The following is a 26,113-nucleotide window of genomic DNA, read 5'->3' as shown; positions in this document are numbered from 1 at the left end:
TTTGAATGAGAATGCCCCCCTCCCTTCCCCGCCCAAAGACTCATATATGTGAATGCTTGGTTCCCAGTTGGTGGTCTATTTAGGAAGGACCAGGCTTGGTCTTGCTGGAGGAGACACGTCACTGGGGGTGAGCCTTGAAGTTTCAAAAGTCCATGTCAGGTCTAGTCTGTCTGTCTGTCTGTCTGTCTGTGGATCAGGATGTGGCTCTCAGCTACTGCTCCAGGGCCTGCCTGCATATCACCATGCCCCCTGCCTGATGATAATGGACTAAACCACTGAAACTGTAAGCTAGGCCCAGTTAACCACTTTCTTTTATGAGTTGCTGCGGTCAGAGTGTCTCTTCATAGCAATAGAACAGTGACTATAACAAGTGTCTTGCACAGCCCAGGCTGCCCTAAAACACACACATCATAGAGAGCTTTGGCTTGTTGGAGATGCTCTTGGGGACCCCATGAAGGAAGCGTGCCTCCCCTGATATCATTCCACGGAGAGAGGAAGTCATCTGTGCAGTCGTCTTGTCACCAGTCCCTAGTGGCCCCTACCAAAGGGCCAGGGACACAGATGAAGATGCTAAAGAAGAGGGAGAGCAGGTGCTTCAGACACATGACTGCTATGTGGCACACAAACACCCTGTGGCCAAGCTCCTCTTGGACCCTAACCATGGCTCTAGGTGAAACCATTAGTTTATCACCCAGCAACAGTGACAAAATCAGATGAGCCAATTCTGAAAGAGTTCATGCTTAGAAAGACAGAACTAAACACCTCTGGCCTGATGCCCTGAGTAAATGCCCTACTGCCTTCCTACAGGTCAGATTTCCCATCTGAGTGAAAGAAGTCTAGCGTCATCTCCTGCCCCAGCTGTGCTGGGCCCGCCTTGATGCTGAGGTGCCTCCGGTCCATGCAGAAGACCCGGAGATTGTGAGACCCAGAGTGCTTAGAAGCAGTAGTAAGGTCCCCGTCACCTGCATATAGTGAAGGTGGGCAGGCATCTTTTAGTGTGAAGGCTGACATGCTTTCTCTGTATATACTGGCTGTGGCTCGTGGGGCTCTGCCATCCCTGATCAGACATCATGGGGCAGCTGTGGGGCAGCTGTGGGGCATGTGTGGGGGCAGGTGAAACAGTGGACCCCGCAGGGGGGTGGGGAGAGCTGTGTTGGGCCACGCATGGGGGTGGAGGGAGTTGGGGGTTGTGCATGGAGGTGGGGGGAGTTGTGGGCCACACGCGCAGGGTGGGTGGAATGGTGGGCCATGCACGGGGATGGGGAGGGCTGTGTTGGGCTGCACATGGGGATGGGAGGAGTTGTGGGCTGTGCGTGGGGGTGGTGGGGGTTATGGTCTGTGTGTGGGCGTGGGGGAAGCTGTGTTGGGCCGCACATGGGGTGGGAGGTATTGTGAGTCATGCGTGGGGTTGGTTGGCTGCAGAGTGTGGGAATGCCTAGTCCCTCTCCCTGGCAGGGGCTGACCATGAAAGCAGCCCTCTTATTCTTTCTTTTGTGTTTTTGAGACAGCCTCCTTCTGTTGAAGCACCCACTTAGCTCCCATTTTTTATTTTATTTTGAGGGGAGAAGTCTTACTATGCACCCCTGGCTGACATGGTTGGCTTCACAGAGATCTACTTGCCTCTCAGGTGCTAGGATTGACCGTGTTTTAAAGTTTATTTACTTTTTTTATTTTATTTTTTGTGACAGGGTTATCTTGCCGCATAGCCCAGACTGGCTTCAAACTTGCAATCCTCCTGCATTTACTTCCCAATGGTGTAAGCCTCCACACTCACCGGAAATGAGCGCCTGCTACCAACCCTGGCTTGATACTGCTAGCCACGCCCTGTCTCCTCATGGTTCAGTGTCCCCCTTCACTGGGTGCTATATGTTCCCTGGGCAGAGCTGAGGACTCTTTCCTGTAGTGTCTACCAGGTGAACTTCCCGCCCTTCCCACCTATCCATCCTGGACAGGTTCCTGGACCTTGCTGAAGGCCAGAGAATGGATTGCTGACCCCAGGAAACCAACAAAGTGTTAGGAGAGCTCAGCCACCACGCTACCTGAGACACCGGGAGTCCTCAGGCAACTGAAGAACACCTATGGGGGTGGGGGTAGGGGCGGGGTTTGCAGGCTGAGGCCTCACAGCAGAGCCAGGCCTGGCAGACCCTGCAGCAACATGCCTTTCCGGGAGCTGGTGGGGTTGGTGGTTCCTCACCTTGTCTGTATGAGACACCGGCATACAGCAAGTTCAGCTTTAATGATGTCAATGATGCCAGCTTGCTGTCTGCCACGTCGGGGTTCCGGATGAAGTTATACCTAGTTGAGAATCAAGCATTTCTAACGAGCCCCGAAGGGATATTTTCTCTTTGTGCAAACAGTCCTTTTATGCAGAGGGAATTCTGTGGCTTCTTGGCAGACACAGGTGGGAAACACCTCAGTGAACACCACTCACTCCCTGCAAAGTTTAGAGCTATGTGCCGCATGTCAGCACAGCCAGCCCTGGGCAACAGGTGGCTTCTCTGCAAGCTGTGCTGGGACCCCCTCCTTGGATGACCTCACGTAACTGACACCTCAGTGTCCAGCACTGAATCTAGATCCAGCCTGTCTAGCTTCCTCCCAAAGGCCAGAGCTCCAGACTCTCTGTGATCCCAATTGTCTTAGTTAAGAGTTTCTATTGCTTGGACAAAACACCATGACCAAAAGCAGCTTGGGAGGAGAGGATTTGTTTTATCTTCTACCTTTCAGGTCACACTCTATCACTGAGGGAAGTCAGGGCAGGAACTCAAGGAAGGAACCTGGAGGCAGCAGCTGAAGTAGGGGCCATGGAGCCTTGCTCCCCATGGCTTGTTCAGCCTGCTTCTGTATACAACTCAGGAGCACCTGCCCAGAGCGGGCACCCCCGGAATCAATCATTCATCAAGAAAGTGCCAGCAGACTTACCTTATAAAGGCTTTTTCTCAGTTTAAGAATTCTTCCCAAATGGCCCTAGCTGTGTCAAGTTGACAAATAAAACAAATAAAACCAAAAAACCCAACCAGGTAACACACTGAGTTATCCAGGGAGAAAGAGAGACAGGTGCTACCAGGGTCACTTGTCCCAGAGGGGCCCAGCTAGGAGCACAGGGCTAACTAAGTATGTGCTGACCACCTGTGTCTCACAGAGTACCTGAGTCAGGAGAGGGTGGGTAGAGAGAGCCAAGGCAACACTACTCAGGTGGCCAGACCATGAAGCCATGGCTTGAGTCTCTGTAAATCTACCTGGTCAGACAGAGCAGCAGAGCTGCTTTGGTGGAGCTCACAGGCAATAGCAGCATCCAAACCTTAGACTGAGCTACAGAAGTTACCAAGCAGACAAGCCGGCTACCCTGGTTGCCAGAACGTGGGGCAGGACTTGGAGCAGCTCCTCTGGAGTTCAGAGCCTTGCTCGGCAGCCACAGGATCTGCTAGGATCAGGTAAGGAACCACCCTTCTAGCGCCCGACTGCCCTCCTTGATATACTAAGGACAATCCTCTCGCACCTGTGCTCCTGACTCAGGGAGACACCCAATAAGAACATCGTGAAAGTTGGGTGTAGATGCAGACAGAAAAATCTCACGCTCAGGAGGCAGAGACAGGGAGATAGACTACCAGGGCAACCTCAGCTACATAGAAAAACAAAACGGGAAGGATGTTATGACTGAACACACCAACCCAGAGTCAGCATTGAGCACAAGAAACGCTGCAACCGTTTCCAGCACTAGCTTTCTTTGGCTCTGAGTAGTCTCCCGAGATGGAGAAGATGAGTGGCATTTGTATCTCTTAGGTGACCGGCCATTTGCCCTGCTCTCCCCGCCCCCCCCACCAGCTTGTTCTGGGATCATGCACAGAATATGCACAGAACCTCAGGTCCTCAGGTGCTGCTTCTGGGCAGCACATCTGCTCTGTGTGACTCCTATGCTACAGCTGACAGGAAGTCACTGTTCACTCGGAGACAGGGACAATTTTTATGGAGGCCTCACAGCTCAGCCAACGTGGACGATGCAATTTAAAATGACTCGCAAAGGAAACAGAAGAAAGAAAACAGCTCAAGTTGCCAGAATAGGCATTTGGGCTCTGGGAAGAAACCACAGGGTTGGATCCACATGGCCCTGGTCACACAGAGCGTGTACTGAGTACAGGGGTACCCAGAGCATCACATATACAGACACAGGTTCCATTCCCTTTTCCTGGGGAGAAATGAACAAACATCTGTCCACCCTACACTGGGCGCAGATGACAGGAAAAGAATCCATCTCAATGACTTCACTGGGGTTACCTGCAGGAGCGTAGGTGGCTCAAAGGCAGCTGAGGTCACCCACGCCAGCACTGGGGATCTTTCAGGAAAGCTACATGTCTGGAGCTCCCTGTCCAACTTGCAGGCAGTGCCACTGGAGAGTGATCTCTCCCCCAGTAACTGATACTGCTTTCTGTAGCTTTGGGGAGGGGTCTTAGACCGGAGTCCTGTGAGCCTCCTTCCTCGGAGGCAGGAGAGGATGCTCTGATTGGGAGGAAACAGCTATCTAACCAGCCCATGCACAGAAGGGTCTCAGGAAGCCCATGGCAGCTGTGCGTTGGCTCCTAAGGTATCCACAGGACCTGCACAGGCTCAGATCATCGCCAAAAGTGCTAGGAAAAGTGAACTAAAAGGGGCGATGGGAAAACTCCACAAGACAGAGCTGCTCCATGATGCTAGGGCTTCACAGAATGGCTGAGATCCACTTGCCTCTGTCCAGGCTCCACTGCAACTTCTCCTACAGGGGTCACTGAAGCCTGGCCTGTGACTCCGTGACTCACTCTACAGCCCCCTGTAAACAGATAGATATGCTGTCGGACTTTCTTAGGACTGCCAGTTCCCAAATAATGACACAGAGACTATTTATTAATTAATTAACAAGCCAATTAAGCTTGGCCTTATCTAAGGCTTGTTCCCAACTAACTCTTACAACTTAAATTAATCCATTTATATTAATCTACATTCTGCCATGTGGCTCATTACATCTCCTCCATACTGTACCTCTGACTCCAAGTCCCTGTGGCTTAATTCTGCAAGCCTCAGATTCTTCCCTAGTTCCCCTCTCTCTGGAAGTCCCACCTATTCCCTCCTGCCTAGATATTGGCCATTCAGCTCTTTATTAAACCATTCAGAAGGCTCCTTAGGCAGAGACACATCCACAACACAGATAGCTGTGACTCTGTGTGGTTCTTCACTCCTGCCATGGGTTACCTGAGGATGGAGAGTTGCTGTATTTGTTGCCTTTCTCAGCACTGTGACCAAACACCTGAGTAGAAACAACTTAAGGTAGAAGGGTTTATTTGGCTTATGGCTCCAGGGCACACAGCTCATTATGGAGAGTGGCAGGTCACACTGCATCTGGTCAGGGAGGGCAGCGGGGAGGACAGAGGCTGAGCTATGAACTCATCCCAGGGACCCGTTTCTTCCAGAGTCCCTCCCTCTGATAGGGCCACAACCTTCCCAGGCAGAGCCACCATCTGCAGACACAGTTAGACACATAGGCTGATGGGGACACTTCACATCTGAACTGTAGCAGGCATGCTCCTTTCTCCCTGCCCAAGACACACAAGACGCTGACATCTCCCTGACCCCCTCTCATTTGTCCTTTCTTTTTTTCTCTCCCCCTTCAGAAATTCTGGAAAAGGGGAGAGAGAGGCTGAGGCAACTCATCTTTTACCTTGAGAAACTTGGGCCTTGTCCTGATTTCAGAGGCTCGAAGCTACAGGGCCTAATATTTAGGGACTTGGTGTCCTAAGTTAATCATGGTAGCACAAGCGGGACACTTGGGACAGGGTGCCGGGTCTCCTGGGGACTGTGGAGGTATGAACAGTGTGTCTTTCGTCAAAAGGAGTGAAGAGGCCTGTGCCTGCGACCAAGGTCTGTTTGGGGACTGGGTCAGACTGCTCACCAGGTCTACATGCTTCTGCTTATGTGGATCAGTTGGCCTGCCCTGTCTCTAGGGACGTGGTATAGTGGTGAGTATCCCTGCCTGTCATGTGGGAGACCGGGGTTCAATTCCCCGACAGGGAGCCAAGAGGGTGGTCTATGCCCACGGTGGTGGTGCGTACTAGCGGGGCGGGGCACATGGAACTGTAGTGGCCTCACGTTGGGTGCCAAGTGTTGCGAATTAGGTTGGTATGATAAATAACCAGACCAGCTCAAGAATAACAGTTATATTTTAATGGTTAAAAAGGGGAAACTCATGCTACAAGAGTGGGAGGTCCGACGTCCTCTCTGTCTGGCGGGCACTGCGAAGAGAGAGTGCACACCTGATTTCTCCCGGTTTTTCTACCTGGGTCCCAGGTAGCCACACCCTAACTAGATGTGATTGGTTGATAGAGTTTCCTTATCAATAGCCTATTACAGGAAGTATTTCCACCTGTCCTTGGTGATCAAGTGCTACCTTTTATATACCTGGCAGCTTAGATCCCCAATGAAGTTGGAGCCGGAACTGCAGTTGCTGTGGTAACATCTCAGGGCTCCCGTGGCAACTGCCTCCCTCAGTATGGGACAAAAAGCGCATCCTCCCAATCCACCCATAGACAGCCATATTCCCACCTCCCAAAGGTCTCCTCTCCAGTTTGGCTTTTTAGCTTCCCATGTACACACATCTTTTCGACTGCGCTTAACCAACTTGCCACCGATCCAGGGCTTTCTGTGGCCCCGGAGCTGTGACCCACGCCACAGTTCTTGTGGCTTGTATCTCACGGGGACCACACACTCCTTTCCTGTCCTCCCACGTGTCCCCCAGCTTGGGGACATCAGGCTGTAATGGCAGCGCAATCCTTTCGGCACAGACACATTTAGCTTTGGCAGCCATGTGTCATGTTTTGTTACAGACCAGAGGCCAAGACTCTAACATCAGGAGAGCCTGCCAGGGCAGCACCCGGGCTTTCCAGCTCTTCTGCCGTTGATGGAGAATGAAAGGTCCGAGGTCCCCCCTCCTTAGCTGCATCCTCACCTTTGCAGTCTGGTCCCTCAGTCAACACTACCTCAGAGGCTGCCCACCAGTTAGTCACATACTCAAAGTGTCTTTGGGCACTCACTCCAAAGTAAGGTGTTGTTCCTTGGTGTCCCAAAGGGCTATGCTGTGCCCTGGGCACTACAGAGGACCCTGGCTTGTGGCCTGTCTCAGCTGGTTTCCCTTGCCTCTTGCAGGTTCACTGGGAGATGGGCTGTCCCCTTTACTTTCTCCTGCCAGAGGCTAGGCCTCCTTTCTTGGTCTTCCTTCTGGCCTTGTACTGCATCCCAGAGTGCCTCCTTCCATGACCACTGGTCACCCCCGTGAACCCGCTTCTGCCTCCCTTCCTCTTTACGGAGCCCAGTTTCCTCACCCCGGCCTCAGTCTTGGATGTCAGGGCTTACTGAATATTTCTGGGACAGTGAGTCAGGGGGATGTGGCAGACAGCCACTGTGGGACTGACAGCCTCCCCAGGGCCAAGCCCTGTGTACCTGCACCCAGAACTGCCGGCTTAAAAGTAAGACTGCTGATGGGCCTGTCGGGGCTCTGACTGCTCCGACCCTAAGAGGAGAACACAGGGATATCTCCATGGAAAGTTCCCACCTTGAGCCTCCATGTTGGCAACGGGAAATTTATTGTCAAATATGTTCAGGCTGACCATACTACCTGGTCCAAGTTACAGGTGCCAGGTGTCTCTCATCAGGTACTGTCCTCTGAATGGTAAGTCACAAAAGCAACAGAGAACCTTATGAAGAAAGTGGATCCCATAGATCTCTGGCCACAATTTGCTGTCCTCAGAGGCCCCTGAGGACTTTCCACAGGACTGGATCAAGACTGGAGTAAGACAGCAGTGTCCGACAGTTGAGTCATAGGCAGGGGTAGAGTGACCAGATGCTGATGCGTTGGTCCTTGGACCCTGCAGCAAGCAATCCATCAGTGGCAAAGGCCACACAGTACACAGAAGCACTGTGGAAGGCCAGGACAGCCAGTGGCTTCATCGTCCTCCAGTGAAACACACGGATGCGATGGTCCCAGCCTGCTGTGGCTAAGATCTTGTGGTCTGGTCGGATGGTGACTTCGGCAATTCCAGGATTGGTGAGTTCGTGAGTCTTGCACACCTATAAACAGAACAGCAAGAAGAAGTAGGCTGCTTTTGGGTCTGCTGCAGTCCTTGGCCATAGGCTCTGTGATAGCTACACATTCTTGTCCATCTGGCCCCCTCCTAAACCCCATGGTCATAGCAGGGACTTCCCTAAGCACACACAAGGCCACAAGGTTATGATGAGCTCTTCCCAGCCCTGGAAGAAGCTGGGAGGCCAGGTCCTGGGTTCTCCGTGGGAAGGAGATGCACAGTCATTGTTTCTCCTAGAGGAACTCCACTGAAACTTATGGCATGTGGGAAATGCAAGTGCCATCAACAATAATACCAAGACTCAAGTGAGACCCAGAAACATGGTAGTGGGTCCCAGACGGTCCAGAGAAGGGGCTGGCAGAGTGTACAGTGTGCTATGGCTTGAATGTGTCCCTCAAGAATTCAGTCAGAAACAGAATTCTCAAATTCACGTATTAACGCTATCTAAGGTGGGGTATTTGGCAGGTGATGAGGCCTATTAGTGGCTTTCTCAGAGAAGACGTGATCTGGCAGCCTGTTCTGTCTTGTCTAGGGATGGTCCCCATGTTGTGACTGGCACTCAGCAGATGCAAGCTTCTGAGCCTCCTGGTCTTCAGCACCACTAGCCAAATCAACTGTTTTAAAACAAAAAAATTTATTTTTATTTTATATATTTGAGTGTTTTGCCTGCACATATATCTGTGCACTATGTGTGTAGGGCCCACAGAGGCCAGAAGAAGGCATCAGATCCTCAGGGACTGGAGCTTAGAGCTGCCACGTGGGTACTGAGAATCGAACTTGGGTCCTCTGAACCACCGAACCATCTCTCTGGCCCCAAGCTTTTGCCCTTCAGACACTGTGCAGGTTTAGCAGTCTTAGGCATTTTGCTGTAATAGAAAATGGAGTAAGGTATCGGGCAAGGGAAACAGCACTAGAGGAGGAGGAAGGACTCCCGATGTGCTCCTCGCTGGCTGTGGAGCCCCCATTTCTCTGGCTTTCTGTCCGTCAGTATGGTCGATTCCTTGTGTATCCTCTGCAGTGCTATTCACCACTGTGCCCTTGCCAAAGGCAAGACCAGTTCAGCCACCCAAACTTTAACCCTCTACAACGTCAAGCTAAATTAAAAAGTCCTTTGTAAAGTTAGCCTGCCTCAAGGTCTTTGTCATAGTAATGAAGGCAGCCTCTTGGTTACAGAGGCCTGACCTGCACACTGAAGGTCACTTGACAGCTCTGTTCCTACAAGAGACCTGCCTGAGCCACAAGCTTTCTGTTAGTCCCTTTGTCCTCAGTGTCTTCCAGCAGGACCACATCACCCTTTGCAGACAATGACTCATCCCCACAAAGATGGCAAGGAGGCTGGGCATAGTGGCCCGTGTGTTTAATCCTAGCACTCTGGAAGAGGGACAGGTGGTCTCTGTGAGGAAGGAAGGGAGGGAGGGAGGGAGAAGGAAGGAAGGAAGGAGGAAGGGAGGGAGAAAGAAAGGAAAGAAGGGAGGAAGGAAGAAGATATAAGGAAACATAAGGAAAGAAGTGGGAAAAATGAATGATAGCAAAAACGGGAGCCAGTAGAAATGGTCATAGAACAATTTAGCTACAAATTAACAAAACACAACCGATGAAGTGGGCCATTCTTAAACCAGTCACTGTGGGCCTTGACAGGGCTCAGGATGGAGGAAGAAAAGGATCAAGGGAAAGCACCAGTGGAGACCTTGAGTGAGGTAGGGTGGGGTTCGGGAGGGCAGGGAGATTAGAAAATAAACCAGCTGAGAACAACACGGTTGCAAGGACCAGAGAAAACACGGAGGGCAACAGAAGAGCAACTTCAATTGACTGAAAGAGAAACTTTAGGCTTTAAGTCCAAAGAAAGGCTGCAAGAGCATTCAAGAATAAGACATACTCCAAAATTCTTAGGGCTAAGCGTGAAGAGAGACCTAATAGCCAGGCAAAGGAATCACATGGAAGATGAGGGCACAGCAGAAGCCGTCACCATCATGTGTGCCAGCAGAGAGTGGAGCAATGCTCATGCAGGCACAAGGGAGGATGGTCCAAGAGTTTTATATCCAGCCAAACTGTCACTCAACTGTGAAAACAGTAGACAAACATTTTTGAACATGTAAGAGCTGAAAGTATTGCTCCCGTAAGTCCTTCTGGAAGAACAAGAAGATTAACTCCCGTCTTGCAGATGGCGGCTAGAGAACTCTAGTGAACGGTCTGGCAGACAGCACTGAGTCTACTTACCTACAGGATTAGGCACAAGACACGGGGATTATGGCTAGGAGAACCAGTTATGTAACTAGCAGAAGCATGGGCGGGGAAGGAGAAAGATGGGGCGCTGCTAAGGATTTGCTCATTCGTTGACCTCACATCTGAGGTGATCGGACCTCCCGCCATAAGTGATGGCAGCTCAGCATATTTCCTTCTCCTCTCACAGCTGAGAGGAGGTGTCCTGGTTTTTTGATATTCGCTTTGCATACCTGTATATGATAATACCAAAATACCAAAGCAATAAAGAATAAATATTCTCTGGTTTTAAAGATATCTGGGCATGTAGAAAGGGGCTTGAAAGGGTCAAACAGCAGACAAGTCAAAACCTAAGTGAGAGAAGCAGGGGATCATTTGGGTTTCAAACCCAAAGCAATAGGTAAGATAAAACTTGGTACCTAATACTGATCAAGGTACAGTTCACACTCGAGAGTGAGACTGCGTTCAGCAGAGAGGCTCCTCTTTCATAAAGGGGTTAGAACGAAGCCTTCGGTGCCCAACTGGTCATCTTGGTGCAAACAACCACAAAAGTGAACAAAACACACAAGGTAATTGTTGACAGGCCCTGGACAGCAGGCAGGGCGGAGCCCTGGCATTCTCTGCCTGGGGACAAAATCTAGCCAGAATATAATAGTCACATAAAGTTGAGGAGACAGATAAAAATCTGGGGCATCTAGAAGGCTGAGATCTGTGAGGATAAGGGGGTGGAATGGAGGGAGATGTGATGTGGGGGGGGCTGAGGACTAGATGTGGGTTCCCTAGAAGACCTTGTTTGAGGTCTAGGCTCTGTGTGTTCACAGCGATGGCAGGCTGAGCACCAGTTCTCACATCTGACCTCAGAGGGTGGCCTTCTCCAGATATCTAACACGGTGAGAAGCCAGGACTGGCAAGGTCTGTGGGGGGCTGGGGTTGCAGCGTCACCACAATGAAGGCAGGTGGCTGAGATGGCTTTTTCACAAACCTGGCCCAGCATAGCATGAGGCCATGCCCACACAAGTCCAATGTGAACAGCCAGACACTAACCTAGATTGGAGGCAAGTGAGCATCAGCACAAAGTAGCAGAATTCGGGGTCTCCATCTCATGCCATTTACAGTACTTACTAGACACACAGAAAGCACGACTGTGTGCTCCACAATCAAGGGAAATCACGTCAGTAGAAACTGATCCCCCAAATGATGCGGGTCCCAAACACATCAAATAAAGATGTCTATGGAAGGAAAAAGGTCGCGCAGATGGCACCAAGTGTGAAGTGTGAATCGGCGGGACCCACGGAAACACCCAGGAAGTTGGGGCAGCCACTGAGAAGCAGGGTGAACACTGGGAACACAGGGCGGCCCACCTGTAATCCCAGCATTTGGGAGGGAGAGACAGAGGATCTTGGACCAGCTGGCTAGCCAGACCAGTTGGAACTGGGGAACTCTGAGTTTAGCGACAGACCTTACCTTGATAAACACGGAGAAGCATTAAGGAAGACAGTGTCAACTTTAGGGCTCCATACACATGTGCATGCTCATATATGAACACACATGTATCCATATACATGTGAACACACACACAAATGCATGCATACTACACATACACAAAAACACTAAAGAAAAATACATTAAGATATTATAAAATTATTTATATGAACTAAGCAGACAGGAATTATTAGTACAGAGTAAGAATTATAATAGGACTCAAAAATATCAATTAGAATAAAATGGACAGGACAGGGCTAATAGCAGACTAGAAATTGTTTTATAAAAAAGTGAAATGGGTAATGACATCTTGAATTTTGCAGGCAAATGAATGAAGCTAGAAAACATTATTTTGAGTGAGGCAACCCAGACCCAGAAAGACAATTATCACATGTACTCACTCATAAATGGTTTTAAAACATAAAGCAAAGAAAACCAGCCTACAAACCACAATCCCAGAGAACATAGACAACAATGAGGATACTAAGAGAGATTTACATAGATCTAATCTACATGGGAAGTAGAAAAAGACAAGATCTCCTGAGTAAATTGGGAGCATGGGGACCTTGGGAGAGGGTTGAAGGTGGTGGGGGGGAGGCACGGAGGGGAACAGAGAAAAATGTAGAGCTCGATAAAAATTATAAAATTAAAAAAAAAGTGAACTGGGTCAATAAGCTGGTCAGAGGGCAAAGGTGCTTGCTACAAAGCCTGACAACCCAAGTATGATCCTTGGGACCCACAGGGTAGAGAAAACCTACGCTTGCAAGCTGCCCTCTGACTTCTGCATGTTCACTGTGCACATGCACAGCACACAAACACACAAAATAAGTAAATAGTATCTTCTTCCAGATAAAGGGGTTGACTCCGGACAGGACTTGGGCCTACAGGGAACATGTCAGAGCTGGCAGCTGCTGCTGAATACCAAACACTCCGTGTGAGTGCGCGTGTGCGCGTGTTTGAAGTGGGGCAGGGGATGCTTAGCAGGGAGAGCGCACTGGCTGCTCCTGAGCACTCACATGGTGGTCACAGCACCTGTAACTGCAGCTCCGGGAGCCAATGCCGCCTTCTGGCCTCCACAGGCACTGTGTACACAGAATGCATTCATATGCGACACAGAAACAAGAACTAAAAATAAATATTTAAAAATATACTGTAGTTCGACCTAAACAGAGAACTCTCAACAGAGGAATCTAAAATGACTGAAAGACACTTCAGGAAATGTTCAATATCCTTAGACATCAGAGAAATACAAATCAAAACAACTCTGAGATTCCATCTTACACCTGTAAGAATGGCCAAGAGCAAAAACACTGATGACAGCTTATGTTGGGGAAAAGGGAACACTTCTGCATTGCTGGTGGGAGTGCAAGCTGGTACAACCCCTTTTGATATCATTATGATGATTTCTCAGAAAATTAGGAAACAAGCTACCTCAATACCCAGCAATACCACTTTGGGGTATATATCCAAAGGATGCTCAATTGTACCACAAGGACATGTGCTCAACTATGTTCAAAGTAGCATTGTTTGTCATAGCCAGAACCTGGAAACAACCTAAATGTTCCTCTACTGAAGAATGGATAAGGAAAATGTGGTACATTTATACCATGGAGTACTACACAGCAGAAAAAACACAATGACATCTTGAAATTTGCAGGCAAATGGATGGATCTAGAAAGCATTATATTGAGTAAGGTAACCCAGACCCAGAAAGGCAAACATCATATGTACTGACTCATAAGTGGCTTTTAGACATAGTGAAAAACTAGCCTACAATTCACAATCCCAGAGAACCTAGACAACAAAGAGGACCTTAAGAGAGACATACATGGATATAACTAATCTACATGGGAAGTAGATAAAGACAAGATCTCCTGAGTAAATTGGGAGCATGAGGACCATGGTAGAGGGTGGTGGGGGAAGAAAGAGGAAAAGAGGGGAGCAGAGAAAAATATATAGTCAATAAAAACAATTTAAAAAATACTGTAGTTCTAAAAAATAGCTTTAAAAAACTATTTAATGCAAAATTAATATAAGAGGGCAATGGACGCAGAAGCCCAGGAATGCTCTGACTGTCAACAGTAGTGGGAAGACCTCACAGCGCATGTCTCAGAACACAGCCACTGTTTGGCAGACACAGGTGGAGCGGGTCAGCATGGAGAGACACAGAAAAGAAGCAAATAGTAAGACCCAACCCCATTCCTGATCAGAACACTAAGCACAAACGATCAAAGACTCCAATTAGAAACCAGTGATTGTCAGACACCATTAAAAAAAGCAACATACAGCTTGGCATGACGGCACACACCTTTAATCCCATCATGAATGAGACAGAGGCAGGCAGATCTCTGTGAGTTCAAGGCCAGAATTCTAGGCAAGCCAGAGCTACATGGTGAGACCTTGTCAAAAAAAAAAAAAAAAAAAAAAAAAAAGGCAAGAAAGAGGCTGGAGAGATGGCTCAGCGGTTAAGAGCATTGCCTGCTCTTCCAAAGATCCTGAGTTCAATTCCCAGCAACCACATGGTGGCTCACAACCATCTGTAATGAAGCCTGGTGCCCTCTTCTGGCCGGCAGACAGAATACTGTATACATAATAAACAAATAAATATTTAGAAAAAGTTAGAAGAATTCTTAATTTTAAAAAAAAGGCAAGAAATAACAAATCATAAAGATAATTTTTCAATTATACATAAAGACAGGCTGAAGGTAGAAGCACAGAAAAGATGAACGACACAAAGAACAAAGCTAAGAAGACAGAGGCTGCTGTTCAGTGTCATCTCAGGATGACGCTGAGACAACTCTAGGAGGTAGAGGAGGACACTCTAGGCGGGGAACAGTTCAGGAGCAGTGCTTGCCCAGCACACGGAAGTCCTTGGGGGGGGTCCACCTCAAGTGTTCTCTCTCTCCTCCCCTCTCCCTGCTCTGGCACACTACATGCAACACACACACACACACACACACACACACACACCTACATGTAACTTCAGAAAGAACGGGTCATTAGCAAGGGGGACACAGCACTTCAAAGATGACGAAGCAAAACTGGCAGAAATAAAGGGTGAACTAGGTAGAGCAGGACAGGCCCTAAGAGCCTTCCTCAGGAACTGGGAGAAAACCAGTCTGCAGCCCAATTAGTAAGGATCTGAACTGTAGACTGGCTCACATGACAACATCAGACTGACTAAAATGGCCAGCATCTGTACCGCACCTGTCTCCTCTAGGTGTGTGAGGTCTGCTCTCACACACAGTGCCACATGCAGGACCAAAATCAGAGACTGACAACAGGATTAACTAGATTAAAGATATCTACAAAATCAACAAGTATTTGGAAATTAGCTAATTTTTTCTAAAGAATTCATGGATCAAAGAATAAATCACATGAAGAAAAGATTTAGGCTGGGCATGAGGGATCTTGAACTCACTACGAGGCCAAGGCTGGCTTTGAACTCCTGATGGTCTTGCCTCCTCTTCCAGGCATGAAGCACCAGACTTGCCTTTGAAGCTGATATAAAACAAAGACACATTAGTTGGTGGTGGTGGTGGCACATGCCTTTAACCCCAGCACTCAAGAGACAGAGGCAAGCGCATCTCTGAGTTCGAGGCCAGCTTGGTCTACACAGTGAGTTCCATGACAGCCAGAGCTACATAGAGAAATCCTATTTTGAAAAACAAAACAAAAAACAAAGACAAAATGTCTAAGAAACCTGTATGATATCCATTTCTGGAGATATCTAGGCTGGAGGTTGACTTGTCAACAGCCCGTGCACATGGATGCAGAACTGTGGGCCCCACGGAAGCCTTTCCAGACACAGGTACATCAGAACCAACTCACACACTCAGAGGCCACTGCACCAAGGGGCTGAAACATGGTCTTAATTTATGGGAAGAGGGCTACCATTCAAGAATGCCCCAGCATGCTAGGCATGGTGGCACATGCTTTTAATCCTAGCACTCAGGAGGCCGAGACAGGCAGATCTCTGTGAATTTGAATCTAGCCTGTAGTAAGTTCCAAGACAGCCAGGGGCATATAGGGAAACCCTATATCTCAAACAACAACAACAAAACCCCAGGATTGTTTATGGTGTAAAAAGTGACCCTTTGGGCTGGTGTGGTACGCATGCCACTCCAGCACTTAGGAGACAGAGGCAGGATCAGTTTAAACTCATCCTTGGCCACACAACGAGGTTGAGGACAGTTTGGGCTGCATGAATCTGTCTCAAAAATTAAAATAAGGAGGCTGGAGAGATGATTCACCCATTAAGAGTACTCATTGTTCTTCCAGGGGACCCAGGTTTGCTTCCCAGCACCCATATGTTAACTCACAGCCACCTGTAACTGCATTTTCAGGGAGTCTATCACCCTCCTCTGGCCTCTCCTGGAACTGCACAACATGGTTAACAGACAAAACATTCACACACAAAATAAAAATATTAAAAAATTACAATAAAAGAAAATTTATGAACAAATAAAAAAGAAAAAGAAATCAGCAGTAGGGTAAAGGCTAGATCCAGAGGACACAGCTACATCTTGAAGGGCCAGGAAAGACTAAGAAGAACTGAAACCCACTTAGGAAACTCAGTGTAAGCCTCATGAACAGCTGGGGGATAGACTTCTTTCCCAGGGGATTGAAGAAAACTAGGAAGATAATTACCTTACTGGCTGTTCTTAAGGTAGTTTTCAAATGCATAAAACAAGGAACAGTGGGAACAGGGACTAGGGGAGGGAGAGGCCAGCAGTGAGGTTCTCTTGTTCCCCAGGGCCTTGGCCAATGTGTGTTCCTAGGCAGGTGTCTATGTGTATCTACAGAGACAGCCATATTCTTCTCAAGCACATGTGGACCACTGATGCAAACTGAACCAGCTCTGCATTTCAAAGAACTGAAATCATTCAGACCTTGTTCTCTGACCACAATGTAATTAAGTTAGAATTTGAAAACCAGAAGATAACTGCGGTGTGGGGTGGGGAATCAAACATTTAGAATCATAAAAAACACTCTAATCAGCTCGACTTAGAGGCCAGAGAACTAATAAATACAGGTCCACCTAGAAGGGAGGGGTGATGATACCTGGCAGTGGGAAGCCATGGGGACACAGGCAGAGGAACTGCGACGGGTAGGGGCCATGTTCAATATGAGCTGGAATGACTGAGTACGCCCAAGGATGGGGCTGAAGAATGTGGCTGACACTCACATACCAGTCGCCAACAACTACAAAATGTTCATCAGACAAGTATGTAGAGATTTTTCACACTTAAAGTTAAAAGTCTAGAAAAACATGCCCCCATCCCCAAGCCCAGCATGCCGAGTCCAGACTACAGCAGCTCAGGCCAAGTGTTTGAGGAACAACAAGAGGCCCCAGGTTTCCTGCCTGGACCCCCAGCTCTACAGTACAACAGCAAAGAAGACGTTAATTCATGCCCAGGCTTAGCCTCTGAGCAGAAGAGCAGGGACCTCTTCTGCAGCTTCTAGCCCCTCAATGCCACCAGCAAAACTACGTGGTAGGAAGCTTGGGTGTCAGTCAACTGCAGCCCAAACTCTGACCCAGAGGAGTCAGCGAGACACATATGCTGCAGTGGGTTACCTTAGAACTATTCTTCTTGGGGATGGAGTCTCACTAGGGGGCCAAAATGGTCTTCAATTCCTAGGCTCAAGTGAGCCTCTTGCCCCAGCCTTCTGGAGAGCTGAGAGTAAAGGTATACACTGCCATAGAAGGCTTTACTTCATTGCTTTGATACTAAAGGGAAAACAATTGCACTTTCTAAATTAACAGAGTCAAGAAGAAAATCCAAGTCCATAGAAATGGCTCCGTTGGTAAAAGTGTTGGCTAAGCAAGCACAGGGACCCGAGTTTGGGCTGTTAGCATCCACATAAAAAAAAAAAAAAATTAGAGCAATGATGCTGTCTTGGAATCCCAGTACTGAGGAGGTTAAGGACAGGAGGGTCTCTGGGGCTTGCTGACAGCGAGTCTAGGTGAACTGGTGAGCTCCAGGTTCAGTAAAGAACAAAAAACAAAAATAAAGGGTTGGGGTTGGCTCAGCAGTTAAGAATGAGTCTTAACAGCTCTTGCACCCATGCCAGGCGGCTCGCAACTGCCTCTTAACTCCAGTTCTAGGGGATCTAATCTCCCTTTCTGGTCATATGCACATACATACACTTTAAAAAACAGAGTGGAGTGTGACCGATGAAGATACCAGAGTCAACCTCTACCTGCATAAGCACATACACACACATGCACATATACCTGTACATACATGAACACACGTATACAAATAAGAGTAAGAAAGCCTGTGTCAGTCAGAGAGAGGGAATAAGCACATCTGTCAAAACCTAGCACCCATTCACAGCCCAGTTCATTGCCCACAGACATGGAGGGAACTTCACCCAGTGAGAACCTGTCACTACCCAGTTTCATCCAAAGGGACCTGCGTCACATGACAGCAACGCAGTCCTCCAGCTCTCTTGTTGCCATGCCCTCTCTGGACCTTCTGGGGTTGGGCTCCAATTCATGGCCTGCTGACACCCTCTGTCCACTGGCTCTGACCACCTCTTCTTGCCCCTCTGATGTCTCTTGTGGCCTGAATATTTTGTCCATCTTCTACGTTCTCACCTGGCAGAGCCCCAGCCTATTCTCAATGTTTCCCAATAGTGTGTGGTCACAGCAGTTAAAAGAGCTGCAGAGGGTCACTGTCCAAGAGCTCAGGTGGGTCCTCTGTGTGCGAGGCATCTGTCTGCTCATGTGGAGCCTCCACTGCTCTCTGTCCTCACTAGGCTCCACACACAGGTTGCAAAGCCTGCACTGGGGCAGGGTGTGGAGCAGATGCTGTGGCGCGGTGTGCCTGAGCATGCATGTGGGGCCCGCCCATGCCTGCAGACAGACCCGGTTGCTCTTCCTGAGACTGAAGAGCTATATATGATCCTGGGGGATCTGGGGGCTGGGAACCTATGCATCAGACTGTATTGATACTGTTTTAGCCTTGTTTCTCTGGGAATGCTGGTTTGGCCAAAGTAGAGAGGGGACTGTTAGGCACAGAGGGGACCCACTCTCAAGGACACTTCCTTGCTGCCTCCTTGTCCTAGGAACTTAACAATGCTGATTCCCAGAGAGATGAGGGCAGCTTTTAACCCTATGTTGCTAATTACTCTGAGCCCTGGCGAGAAGGTTCAAGAGAGCCCTCTTGAACTGATCCTCAGAGGCAAAGAGGTCTCACACTGACTTTTTCCTGCCTCCCTACTGGCTCTTCACGTGAGAAGAACCTCATGTTCTGCTCCATGTACAGGCACTCTTGGTACCCATGGAGATGACCCTACAGTTTTCTGACCAGCTGCCCCCAGTGGCTCTGCTAAGGCCACGACTGTGGCACAATCAGGATTGCAGATGGATACAAGGCTGGGACTCTGCTCAGCACACTGGGCTGATCTGGGTAAGGGAGCCTTGTTATTACTTAATGACCTAAAATACTACGGGCTGTAAATCAGTCCCTGCTTCAAGGCTGTAGGCCCTATCCTGTGTGGAGGAAGGAGAGGGCCTGGGTACCACCTGTATCTAAGCCCAAACCTGATGGCTAGCAGCAGAGCCACCTCAGGGAGGCAGGAGTGAGCTAATGTCCCTGAGGTTCCCCAGGCACTCTCCAGTATGTTGTCCTCTGCAGGCATCCTACTGGTCATAGCAGCCCCTCCCTGCCCGAGCCCTGGCCTGGGCTCAGGACCCTCCAGAAAGGATCTCTGGCCACCAGTGGCTCTTACAGCTCATGACCTCAGGTGCCAGGAATGCTCGGCGCGGCACCATCTGGTTCTGATTACCCATGCTAGGCTGCGGGCGCCTCAGCCAGGGATCTGTGTCCCGAGTGGCTGGGAGATTGATTTGGGTTCCTCCGAGGCTTTAGCAGGAGGATGTGGGGAAAGCACGTCTGAACCAAAGCGGGGCGTGGGCCAAGGCAGGCGGCCATGTTCTGGTGCCATGGCACCAGCAAGGATGCTGTGGGCCGGAGGCCATCTCACTGACTCTCAGGTGTTAAAAATAACCTCAAATAGCCTGCCCCGGTAAATTACCAGGAAGATGCTTCCTTCCCTGAGGCCTGGGCTATAAGAACAAGGATCTTTGGGGCTCCAAGGCCAGCACTGGACCTGACTCTGGGTTAAACAGCACTGGGCCTTCATCAGATTTGTGAGTCATTCTCACCCTCCCAAGCAGGAAGGCAAGCTCAGCAGGGGGCCTGGGGCTCCCTACCTCCTTTGATGTATACTGCTAAGTCGGGCCCAGCCCACCTCACCCCAACTACTTCCAGGCTGCAGTTCCTAGTTCCCCTTCTGCTTTAACTTTTCAATTCATTAGTAGAGTAAAAGTTCATCTCTGGACTGAAACATGCCCATAAATTAAGTCTTAAGTTCCAGCAGCTGTTTCCCAAACATGTAGGGAGATTCCAAGAAGATATGGGTTGGAAAGACTTTTCCTGGGTGCAGGGTACGAAAGTAGGAGATACCCAGCTTTTTGCAGGAGGGGCCTAAGTGTCCATCCTCTACCTTCAGGCTGATGAGTCAAGTCACAAGGGGATGGATGCTGGACCCCACAGGGTGGCGCCGCTACCCTTTACCAGGCCTCAGAGGCAGGAGGGGTGTGTGAAGACGACCCCCCAAGCCTACCTGCTGGGCTCAGCACCTACTGAGGTGGAGACTCAGGACACACAGATGCAGTGGTTGAGTACTGTGTTTTCCCTTATGCTCACATGCAGGGCATGGTTCTGGGGGCTGAGGGATTCTCATGCAGGTTGGAGACCCTTCCCTTTACAACAGGAAACTTGTGGGTCTCTCAGACACTGAGGAAGGGATGGATGGACATACAGGACTGTTTTACTCTCAGTCCACTATCTGCCCAGCACAGCTGGACCCTAGAGATGGTCAATGCTCAGCGCTAGGGGTATGTGCCTGCCTTACTGCTGGGCATCACTGCCCACCTTCCCTTTTCTGCTATACATTGCTGGTGGGGAGGCCAAGTGACCTATGCTGTCTCTGTTTTCCTGGATCTGCCCCTCCTTGGCTACAGTCACTGCCCAAGTCATGGCATATCGTCTTTGGGTGCCTCTTACGGGTCTATTCCACATTAGCCTCCTTTTGATCTAGGACTTCCCTTGCCCTTTATCTACCGTCCACAATCAGTCCCTTTCCCAGAATAGCCTCATGATAAGGCCCTAATTTCTACCCTGGGTTTAGTGATGCCCTCAAGAACTTAAGTGCCACCCAGCACCAACCTAGGGCAGATTTTCCCCCACCACACCCCTGAGGAACTTGGGTAAGTCATTTAGACCTGGACCTGATGTGCTCAAAGCAAACCCTATCCTTGGCTGCAGGGTCTGAGCAGGGTGGCGTGAGTGTGCTGAGCAAGGCTTCCTTCCCACTTTGGGAAAGCTGCAGTAATGACCTCTGACGCCTCCTATTGGGTGGAGGCAACCTGGACCACCATGCTATCAAAGAAGAGTTGGCATGGCCCCCCACTGACCTTGGTGCTTTAGCCAATCCACTGAGACTGGGAGCTGGGCTAAGGCCATATGATATTCCATAGGGCATGTGGCTCTCCCACCAGAGCTATTTCCACTGTTTGGCCAAGGCCAGGTCTGTCTTCTGAGACTCCTGGTAACAGGCGCCTTCCCTACCTTGAGTCTGGGTATCCAGGCCACCTCTGGTGTCTTGGGAGCCTGTAGTCTGTCAGGCCTGTACAAAACCAAGTTCTGGATATGTATTTCACAACCCCTGCCATCATCTCTCCACCCCAAATGGGGAACAAGCCAGCGAGGCCCATTATGCTGCACTCTAGGGGACAGAGGCAATCCTGGGGCCATACAAGACATTGTGGAGTTGTATCCAGCAGGCCTTGCTCCGCCAAGGCCTTATTGCCTGGTGAGCTTTCCTGTGATCTGTGAGCAACAGTGTCCCTAGGACCAGCTTACAGAACCCACCAGGCCATTGCTTTGCAGATTTGCCATAACTTTTCTTTCTCTTTTCTTTCTTTTTTCCTTTTTTTTTTCCTTTGATTAATCAGTTCCTTACTGACCAAATTCCTCTGAGTTTTCACAAAGGAGTTTGGTCTGCCTGGACACTACGTGCCTTTTTTCTAGATGGACAAGACTTGATGGCTGTTAACCCGAGGTCCAGGAGAAACCCAAACCATGTGAATGGTGAGTTCACGCCCACTGGCCCTTGCTCCCCTACTGCCTCCGAGTGATTAATTAGCTAGGGAACTGCAGCCACCCCTCTTCATGCCTAAATATTGTTTCGGCCTATCAGACTGTTAGTGCAGAGCAGGATAAATGAGGCCCGGGCCTGTGCACTGACCTGCAGGAACTGCTGGCCGTCCAGACTCCAGACAGCTAGTACCTTTCCGGCAGAGCCCGAGACGCCCTTGGCCTTCTGAGAGTCGAAGTCAAGGCCCATGACAGGTTCTTCATGGCAGGCGATTCGGCTGCACACCTTCCGCTCTGAGATGTCCCACAGGGTTACCGATCCATCCTCATAGCCAGCCAGAAGGAGAGGGCGGGGACTGGAGTTAGTCTGTAGGGAACGGCACAGTGGTTGGCTCCCAAACAGTCTTGTCGTCAATGAACTTTAAGACTGCAGGATCAGCTCTCTCTCTCCAGCCATGCCCACAATGGGGGTGGCCTGGTCAGAGCAAGAGTCCTTTGCTTTCCATGTAACCTAGCAGCCTTCCACATCCCTCTCATGGGGCTGGCAGGGCCGCTGCTAAGTACCTGAGGAGCTGGGGGTGGAATCCAGAGCAGTCTGAGCCCCAGGACTCACATTGCCATGCATTTTCACCTACACTGGATCCTGTCCAAAGTAAGGATGACATGACACCCACTGGCACCCACCCACCAGCACCCTGGGACAGCCAGGGATGGACTCAGAGTTCTTCCTTATCTCCTCCAGATGTAAGACTTGAAGTCCCTCCTGGCTGAGACCAGTCATCTTCTAGAACCCGAGGCAGGAAAGTTGCAAGCTCATGGAGATGGACTTTCTGGGCTTTGTTAACATAGCTGCAGCCCCCCCGCCCCTGGAAGTTTGGTGTGAGAGGCCCTCACTATCGTGATGGATGAGGGCGAGGGTCAGAGGGCTCTGCGCCCTGGGCTGACGCTCGTTTATTTAGCCTCTGAAACAACTACAAAAGAAGAGTGCTTCAGGATTCCACGTCACCCTCAGGGACATGCCATCGGTCCCTGTACTGCACAGCAGCCCAAGAGAAACTGCACAGGGCTGAGCAAGGAGGCCTGGGCTAGCTAGAGGCCTATGGCATGCATCTAACAAACAGCACAAGGGCCAGGGCTCTCTGGGTCAGGCTGTGGCTGAGGTGTGGTGTAGTGTAAGCCTGGTGGGGCGGGGGGAAGGCACACTGTAGACTAGCATCTGGAAAGATGGCAACAATAAGGAAAGGACGACACAAGGACCAGACTTTCCGCAAGTACAGTGAACTTGCCAAGGCCAGAGCTGCCACCAAGGGGCCCCTATATGTCCAGAAATGGCTTGTAAATGAGTGTAGCTCGCTGGTGATCCAAGTTTACATGTACAGAACAGGAAGGAGTGGGGCTCCTGGGAGGAGACGAAGTTTCCTGTGTATTCTGGGCAACTGACTTTTCGCACCATCTTCCGTCCCTCTCTTCAAGGGCCAGCGTCCATACTGTGTCCTTTGACCACAGCCCTAGGAGGCAGGGCTGCCTCAGGTATCAGAGTATGCCCAGTGCCTGGCACAGTGGTTCTGCTTGGTTCTGCAGGGGCCCTGGCTGCACTGCCCCTGAGTTCCGTCATAGGAGAAACTCCCTGCTGGTGTTTCTCAGGTCATCTGCTCTGAAGTAGTTTGTGCAGGCCTACAGCGTTTGCTGCTGTTTAGACCAGGACGCAGGCAGCACCAGACTGAAGAATCCCAGAACCCTCTGCACCCCAACCAGGAATACAGGCCAATTGTTGCCACTCTTAATCACCACCCACAGCAGGGGCACCTGGTAGATGCTACCCTAGAAGCCCACTTAGAGCACCCTCTCATTACTTGGCTAGAGCCCCAGCAGTGGTCTGCGGTGACATCTATGCCCACCTCTACAGCTCTGGCTACGCTGCCTCCTTCCCCCTGCAGCTTTCGTGGTTTTCTGTTTTGTTTTGTTTTGAGTCGGGGCAGTTCAGAATCCTCATCACTGGTGTCAGCTCTAACTGGCACATACAAAGCTTGTGACCGAGTTCTGAGCAACACAGATTATTCAGGAGCTACTAGATAAGGTCCCTCTGCCATGGTGCCAAGGGTGGCCAGAGCAGGAGCCAGACTGGCCTAGGAGGTATGTCTGTTTTTTCAGCCCCTGCCAGTTACCACCATAATGTAGCCCCCCACCACGTCACTCTGCTGGATCTCCCCTGGTTCCTGTAGCCTTCCAGTGACAGGCACCACAGGCTGCACAGCGTCCCTGGGGGTCACAGCCTTCATGCTGCAGGACTGAGGATAAGAAGTCACCCTGCCTTGCCTTCCCTAGCAGTTCCCCTCGCCTTCAGCTGGGACCTAGACACAAAGATTGGTCCAGTAGCTTCTCCAGCCCTTTGAAATAAGCCTGAGAGACAGTAGCAGGCCAGGGTCTAGGAACCCCATGGTGTGTGCAGCTCAGTCGAGAGGCCCCAAGACTCCGACGGGAGCTTTCTGTGAGGGTGGTACTGGTGATATTGCTCAGACCTGACTTACAGCATGATCTGCCCTGTAATTCTTGTTGTAGCAATGCAGGACTGCTACTTTAAAGGACGAACTAAACGTAGACATGAGAGTTCCAGAAGATACATCAGGTCAGGATTCTTTGCCACACTCACATCAGTGAGTTCACACCCTAGGACTTCTGGATTTAGGAGAAAACAAAGAGCATTCCTGTAACCAGAGGCTTGTTGCAGCTGTGAGCTTCACATTGGCTCTGTATCACCAACGAAACTGTGATTTGTCCTTCTGTCAACCATATTAATTACCGTAACAAGTTGGTACATCCCTTTCTACACTTCTTTTCTCTGACGGAATTTTTACACGATTGGGCAAAGACCCACGTTTTCCAGGGTACAGAACAGGAGTGGTGCAGCCACAGGTGCCTGTGCCAGGCCTGTGTGTACCTGGTCACCTCCTTGGGTACTTCAGTGTGAGTAAAGTCAGGAGGCAAGATGCAGACACATTTGTTTTCCCAGTGCCCAGAAACTCTCGAGAAGCCCCATCTGGATGGTGAGGCCAAGAACTAGGCTCTGCCCCTGAGTCAGGCTGCAAACTCATGGGCCTAGGAGCTCTGCCAGCTGGGATCTCAGGAGCTTTGGCTCCCCAAAGGCTTTCCTCCAGGAAGCTGCACAGCAAAAGCTGAACACTAGGATCAGCTTACTGAAGACTTCAAATCTAAACTCAACCCTCTCAGTTAAGAAACTGCAAGAAGCTGGATGGTAGTGGCGCACACCTTTAATCCCAGCACTCAGGAGGCAGAGGCAGGCGGATCTCTGTGAGTTCGAGGCCAGGCTGGTCTACAGAGTGAATTCCAGGACAGGCACCAAAGCTACACAGAGAAACCGTGTCTCGAAAAACAAAACCAAAAAAGAAAAAAGAAAGAAAGCAAGCAAGAAACTGCAAGAGCTTGAGGGATGGTGACACAGTGGTTAAGAGCACTGACTGCTCCTACAGAGGTCCCAGGCTTGATTCCTCGCACCTCCACGGCAGCTACAATAGTCTAGAGCTCCAGTTCCAGGGGCTCTGAAGTTACCTTTTGACTTCCACAGGCACCAGGCACACAAGTGGTGCACAAACATTCATGAAGCCAAAATACTCATACATATAAGATAAAAATAAAAAATAAAGCAAGAAACTGCAAAGAAAGCCAGCTGAAAGCAGGCCAGACATCTTTCTGCCTTCCGTCCAGACAGAACTCCTGGGGTAGGCACAGAGGTGCCCTCCCATGCTTTTGTGGGTCATGTGGGCGATTCCTAACTGAATAAGCCCACTTCACCTCATGTTTAAAAGAGTTCAAGGAGGCAGCAAGCCACAAGGGAGAAATCACCAATGAGGACTAAGAAGATGGCCAAAGGGTTACAACCCCTCCCCGCAGCGGCGCTGCCCTGTGACCCGCCCACTGTGGTGTCTGTACCGGTGAAGACTGAGGCTTCCAGGATTTTCTGCAATGAGACAGTAAATAGAGACCCAGGAGTAAAAGATGCTGACCTGGATGTGGCTGGGGAAGGCTTCACCTGTTTCTGTGTGTAGGGAGGGACTCCAGACCTTAGGCTGTGATGACTATCTGGGTCCTAGTTTTTGCAGCAGCCCCAGGAGAAATGAC

General features: G+C 49.9%; 1 protein-coding gene across 1 annotated transcript in view; it reads right to left on the bottom strand.

Moving 5' to 3' along the window:
* Window positions 1-7,585: 7,585 nt before the first annotated feature.
* Window positions 7,586-26,113, bottom strand: part of Gnb1l (G protein subunit beta 1 like) — a 78,835-nt gene continuing 60,307 nt past the window's right edge. The window contains exons 6-7 of the mRNA XM_048452289.3: window positions 22,128-22,343; window positions 7,586-8,088 (exon numbers count right to left, since the gene is read on the bottom strand). Of these exons, the coding sequence (XP_048308246.3) occupies window positions 7,837-8,088; window positions 22,128-22,343 (468 nt within the window). The 3' untranslated portion in view covers window positions 7,586-7,836. The remainder of the gene's footprint in view (window positions 8,089-22,127; window positions 22,344-26,113) is intronic.

The sequence above is a fragment of the Myodes glareolus genome, chromosome 2, assembly GCF_982192425.1.
Source record: "Myodes glareolus chromosome 2, mMyoGla1.1, whole genome shotgun sequence".
NCBI classification, from domain to species: domain Eukaryota; kingdom Metazoa; phylum Chordata; class Mammalia; order Rodentia; family Cricetidae; genus Myodes; species Myodes glareolus.
This window is presented reverse-complemented; position numbering and strand designations above follow the sequence as displayed.